The sequence below is a fragment of the Sesamum indicum genome, linkage group LG11 (genome assembly GCF_000512975.1).
Source record: "Sesamum indicum cultivar Zhongzhi No. 13 linkage group LG11, S_indicum_v1.0, whole genome shotgun sequence".
In the NCBI taxonomy this organism is placed as follows: domain Eukaryota; kingdom Viridiplantae; phylum Streptophyta; class Magnoliopsida; order Lamiales; family Pedaliaceae; genus Sesamum; species Sesamum indicum.
This window is the reverse complement of record NC_026155.1, coordinates 9751531-9757530: the sequence shown is the minus strand read 5'-3', so window position 1 is coordinate 9757530 and position 6000 is coordinate 9751531. Positions and strand designations below refer to the sequence as shown.

Here is a 6000-nt window from a genome sequence, read left to right as displayed (position 1 = left end):
GGGGGGGGGGGGGGGAATAGTGTCTGTGGGAGTTAATTATGAACTGGAAATAAAATAAAAAAAAGCTAGTATGTCGAATTTAAAAAGAGACCTTAAACAGTTGCTGCTCCTTACGTTCTTCAAGAAACTCACATTGTCCTTCGGAAATGCTCCCATATGAGGATAAAAAAGAATCGCATCTCTGGTAGATCCTTATTTCTTGGGTTTGTAGTTCATTGATCACAACACCACCCTGCCAAGGTGGAAGTTGGTGCGCATTTGAGAAACATCAACATTAAAACTGAAGAGGCTATCAAGCTTGTTGGAGTATTATTGTTAAGTGTGGACTTGTACTCTTGTGTAGCCTCCTCTTTTTGGCATATAGGTTGATAGGGTCAGGATATCTTCCCCTTGATGCTTCCCTATTTGAATCTGCTGGGCTTATCCATATTTTGTTGCATTCGAGCTTATGTTGGCAAATAGATGATTTCACTTCTTCAAAATCACTTTTGTTTTTCACTTAAAATTTGACTTTTGGCAGTCTTATCACTTCAAAGTTCAAAATTATTAATCGATTCAATCCATGGTTAAAAAGTGGCTGTTGGCATCTCTCGTTGAATTAATTGATAGTTTTTGCTCAACCAACCAAGGCTCATTTGGCGAGTTTCATCTGATAATTAATTGTACCTTTCAAACTTTTGATTAAACTGATGGGCCGAGAATTAACCTGGTGTGTTAAATTAATTAAGTTCCTCCTTTGAGTCATCCTTATGCAGGATATCATGTCCCTCCTTCAACTCAGGGCCTTTTCCCCGATGTTTTAAGTGAGAAAGTGTTAGTTCATTTCTTTGGCTAAAGTCTTCTCATTTCTCAATCCACAAAAGATCGTTCCTCTTTCTTAAAGTGGGAACTTTCCAAACCTGTTAGATGCAGAATCATAGGAGTTTTTTATATGCTTCACATGGTTTTGCCTATGACTTTGTACTCAAAGTTATTTTCTAGGGATCTATTTCGTTGCATTTCACATTTATGTAATTTTTATCATACGTTCTGTTTTTGCAGCATCATTGCCGATGTTGTGGCCGAACTTTATGTGCTGAACATTCAGCCGATCAAATGGTATGCACTCTAAAGAAAACAAACATCTAGGAAAGTTTAAGCTTATGAAAATTCTGATCTTTTTCTTTTTTTCTTTTTCAGGCCTTGCCACAGTATGGTATTCACACTAATGTGCGAGTTTGTGCGGATTGTTTTAATGACGGCTCTAGGTAATTTCATTTGTATTGTTGATCTTCAGACAAGTGTACTTTGACTTTGAAATAGTAGACTATATCTCTATTGTGTTCCCCCTTTTATGCTTTTCATTTGTTTTCTGCATTATCTTGTTGGCTGGGTGTCTTTGTTTTGACTGTGGAAACTAGGCTTATTTGAGGATTTCAGAAATTCCAAGATCTTCCGGGCATCACCTTTAAGGATGATTACTTGAATGACTATATATTTTGTTTGGAACTGGTATAATTCTGCATACCGTTACCTGCATTATCCCAACTTGTTTTGAAAATGGTACTCTATCTTTGTTTATTAATATAATTGCTGGTCTTTCTTCACCAGCTGCAAGAGTATTGTAGCATAGCTTGAGAACATCGGTCTCATTCTTCTATCTTTTACAATCAAAATATATTCTTTTTCTTGAGTTATAAATACCTTACTTGCAAAACCCACCGTAGCTTGAAGAAGGATGGTGCAGCTACAACTCCAAATGAAGTTAATGCTGTAACAGATTCGATTTCAAGAATAGATATCAGTAAAGTTTCAGATAACAAACCTGAAGTTGCCGAAAAATCTCCTTTTCCTGGGATTTCAGAATGCAAGTGTGGGATGCCTTTGTGCATTTGTGAAGCACCAGCCCCAAAAATGGATTCTGTGACACCACAGGCAAGACTTGTTTCATGTACATCATTTCGTTGTTGGTGAGCTACATAGTTCTTATCAATTCTGTTCCATTACAGCCATTAATGACTACCTCAAATCCCCCGTTGCACTCGCCAAAAGTGAAAAAGACAGAGGGAACTCCTAAGAGTAGAGGTTCAACATCAAACAATAGGCAAAGGTATGTGAATGCCACCAAATTACCAGCATCACTTTATAAGAACCTGACATTTTGCATTATACTGTAAACTTGTAGTCACTTTTTTGTTATAACATGATTTTATAAACTAAACTGTATTGTTAGAAGATGTCAGTTCCTGTCAAGTCATCAAATTAGAACGGGCATTGTGGTGTAGGATAAAGCCTTAAGGGTAAGTTATATCTCTAATGGTGTTGGGTTTTAGAGGTCTAAGCTCACAACTAAACCAAGACAAAGTTATAGCAGTATGAATGCTTCTGAAAGGCATTTGAATTTTTAAACAAGCAAGAAAAAGAAAACTAGGCATCTCAGCTGGCATCCTCCGGGGTCTTGCAGCGAAGTGTTTTATGTCGTAACAGAATTACAAAAAGAAGCTCAAAGACCCCTGTAAATAACACTCAAATTTCTTATTATGAATTTAAACTTTATGATAAGGCATTTATGAAGTAGGAACTGTTCAATAAAGTTGCATGTATCTGAAAGCATAAGTGGTTAATATTATAATTCTTAGCCCAAGCTCTTTTTCTTTTTCTGTAAGATCTGCCCAGGACGTGTTAGGATATATTTTCTTCTTTATATTTCGAGCATTATTTGTATTCTGGAGATGTTAAAGTAAACAAGGGAATATCTTGCAGTACTTTTTTCAATCCTGGTCAAGTTGCTAGCAGTTCTGTGAATATATCATCCGCTGATTATGAAGCTACTGGAGAGGTATAAAAAAACTTAGCATGCTTGTTTGTAATCGATTAAGTGATCAAGGATCATTGTATTCCTAATAAACACGCAATTGGCTAACTTTTCGTTAATGCTTAGGGTTTAAGAGAAGCAATAAAAAATGGTGATACAGCTGCTGCTAAGAAGCTTTTGAGTCAGGTACCTTTGTTTTTCTTTTCTCTTTTTATCCTGAATGGTAGATTGGGACTTTTCTTTACTATATATAACACTGAATTTGCATACTTGTAGGGAGTGGATGCAAATTATCGTGACAAACAAGGCTCATCCTTATTACATTTGGTACTCTTGTGCTCCCCCCCCCCCTCTCATTCTTTATACGAAACAATAAGGTAAGTGCATTTGATTTACCTCTTCCTTGATTTCATTGATAATGCAGGCAGCAGTATTCAATCAAACTGAGATAGCTTTTGCGCTCATGGACCACGGAGCAAGTTTAGACAGCAAGAATTCACAAGGTAGGTGGTTTCGAGCATCCTGTATTTATCATTTGGTATATTTGGTAAAAAAACAATTATTGGGAAGGAAAATACATATTTATTGTTGAAGAAGTTAAAAGAAAACAAGGTAATAGTAGTTATACTAGTCTATAGGTGCAATGATGTGATATTTCCAGTTATCCAAACCAGTGATCTATTTGTTTCTAAACTAAAGAAAGCTTTCTGAGCTGGAGGAAGAGAATTGTGTCTCAGTACCAGTGCATAGGCTTCCTTAAGCCACACAATGTGTTCAGAAGTAGATCATTATTTCAACTGAGTGGCAAAAGCTGGATCAAGTGTGATTGCCTGACGTCTTTTGCTGTTTTTATTCTTATTCAGGCGAAACACCTGTAGATTGTGCTCCTGCTACGTTACAGTACAGAATGAGAAAGAAGATGCAAGAAGGGATGCAATTGGACTCCTCAAGTGCCATGCATGAATAACACTTCTTACATAACTGTAAAAAGCTGGTATCCTTCCTTGAGCAACTTGTGGTCTTGTTCCAACTTTTGCTGAGGTTCACCTAGATGGTATCAAGATGAAAGAGCAAACTCTATCTTTACATTGCAATAACCCCTGCAAGTGTTGAAGGTTGCTCGAAATTACCATGCCATCCATGTAACAAATAGGTGGATAAGTGCTTGTAGATGAACCCTTCCAGATTTAACGATATTTTGAGTTTTAATATTCTTCTCTTTCAGTTCTATTCTTGCCTGGGTTTTGCATAAACATGTGTTAGAAAAATGTCAACTCAATGATAATTTACCTTTCATGATGTTTATAGCGGTGCTGCAGGAACCGACGGTTGCTGTAACTTACAACATTAAACGAACTTGCATTGTAGATTAGGGTTACACACATTTGCCCCTCCTTTCTTTCTGGTCATGCATGCCTCGTGTCTGTCTGTGTGCATGTGCATGTTTGTGTTTTTACCTTTTTCAGTGGATATGGTGGGCTTGATGTTTCCACATGAAATGATGTCATATGTAGATTTCCTGTCTGCAAAATCATGTGTTTGGTATGGATGGTTATCATATTTTTGGTCATAACTCACTTTTTATTAATGTCTAGCTAATCACACGTGGGTAGCTGGGTTTCTGCCTAATAATTCCCATCTTGGAGTAATTTTTCTTGAAAACAGTTCCCAGCTTTATTTGGAAACTGCAGTGAGATGCTAAAAATGAGGTTCACTGAGTGATTCATGCTAATCTCATCTTTTAATCATTGTCATATTAGTGGTACTTGGAAAGTGATTCTCATATGCTTGTGAGCAAGACATACTGCAGGGATACTAAACCAGCATTTCTCTCACATCCAGAAGCAGAATGCTGTCTGTCTTATGTGTTTTTCCGGTGATAACGATCAAATCTGAAGCGTGGGGTTAACAAAGATTGCATATAGGGTGTCTTGATCATCCAGCCGACGGACGACAGAGAAAAAGGAAGAAATGGGATTTAGATTCTGATAAGATATAAGTTATTCCCAGATTAAAATGCAGGCACCTCCCTTCTTTTTCGGTGTTTTCTTTAACCAAAATCTGGCTGCCAAAGCTACTTTATGGTTGGATAAACGTTGTATTCTTTTCCTTTCTATCCCCAATTTGATACGCAGGAGTAAACGCGGTTCTCATTTTGCTGACTTGCTGCCATCAGCATGGTTTTCCAAAAGGTGGATTGTGAAGTAGATCTGATGTGTAAAATGCCATCTTTTATGCATGTGGCACGGTGGATGTCATTTTCTGACTCTCATGATCAAGATTTGGTTGTAAAGTATCCATCTTTGGCTGCCCAAATATGCCTGATTCCAGGTCATAACTCCTCTTTTTATTCTCACTGGATACTCAGAAAGCAAAGCAGCAAAAAGGATCTCCCACCCATCCCACCCACCCTACGTCACCCACTTTCTAAAGCTTGAATCTCAGGATGTATATATATTCTGCTTCTAGCTACTGAAAACTTCCCCCCCTTTCCTTCACTTATAATTGCTTGCCAAGGTTTCCGGAGATATACATTCAGACACTATGGTAGTATGCGATCAGTTTGTGCTGTGCAAAGCAGCTCTCATATTTGCAGTCACAAGATGGGTGTTATCCTTTGCACTCAATCTCCTGACTTCCTCTCTGTCCCTCTTCTCAGATTCTCCCACACAAACTCCCTCATCACCCTCCTCTTGCTGCTCTTCTTCTTCATCTTCATCAGCCAACTTGAAGATTGTAAGAGACAGTCTCTCCCTCACAACGCTAGGAAACATCGAGCACCGCCTGCCCGAGAGCAACGATCTGTCGTGTGCCGTGTGCTTGAACAGGCTGAGGAAGAACAGCCAGGTCTGGGAGCTGAGCAACTGCTGCCATGTTTTCCACAAGCACTGTCTTGAGAAGTGGCTGTCTTATGATGACCGGTTGACGTGCCCGCTCTGCCGGGCATCGCTGCTTTCTGTGAGCTCTCTCCCGCCTGCTTCGCAGCCGGAGCCGCCTAGTTGGGCGGTGGAGCGGATGCTTTACTTGTTTGGAGATGATCTGCTGCCTTAGTCCAGTTTCTTGATTCTTCTTGATCATGGGGTGCAGTTTTTGCAATGTCCCTCCAACTAGTTATATTTGATAGATGGATTTTTTTATAATTTTGTAGGCTAGATTTATAGTCAATATGGCTTTAATTAGTTTTGTCTATGCCCCCAACTTGTATA

The 6000-nt window shown here is 38.7% G+C and overlaps 2 protein-coding genes across 2 annotated transcripts in view; both read left to right on the top strand.

Moving 5' to 3' along the window:
- The window catches only part of LOC105173736 (hepatocyte growth factor-regulated tyrosine kinase substrate), a 5401-nt gene extending 1308 nt beyond the window's left edge, over positions 1-4093 (top strand). The window contains exons 2-10 of the mRNA XM_011095605.2: positions 1042-1098; positions 1180-1247; positions 1707-1914; positions 1989-2089; positions 2743-2818; positions 2921-2980; positions 3071-3121; positions 3219-3297; positions 3658-4093. Coding sequence (XP_011093907.1) covers positions 1042-1098; positions 1180-1247; positions 1707-1914; positions 1989-2089; positions 2743-2818; positions 2921-2980; positions 3071-3121; positions 3219-3297; positions 3658-3761 — 804 coding nt within the window. The 3' untranslated portion in view covers positions 3762-4093. The remainder of the gene's footprint in view (positions 1-1041; positions 1099-1179; positions 1248-1706; positions 1915-1988; positions 2090-2742; positions 2819-2920; positions 2981-3070; positions 3122-3218; positions 3298-3657) is intronic.
- Positions 5339-5845, top strand: LOC105173737 (probable E3 ubiquitin-protein ligase XERICO). Its single transcript, XM_011095606.2, has one exon. The coding sequence runs from the start codon at positions 5339-5341 to the stop codon at positions 5843-5845; it is 507 nt and encodes a 168-aa protein (XP_011093908.1).

Bases quoted from the DNA above. Each gene is read 5' to 3' on its own strand.
- LOC105173737 (XM_011095606.2), top strand. From the start codon at position 5,339: ATGGTAGTATGCGATCAGTTTGTGCTGTGCAAAGCAGCTCTCATATTT.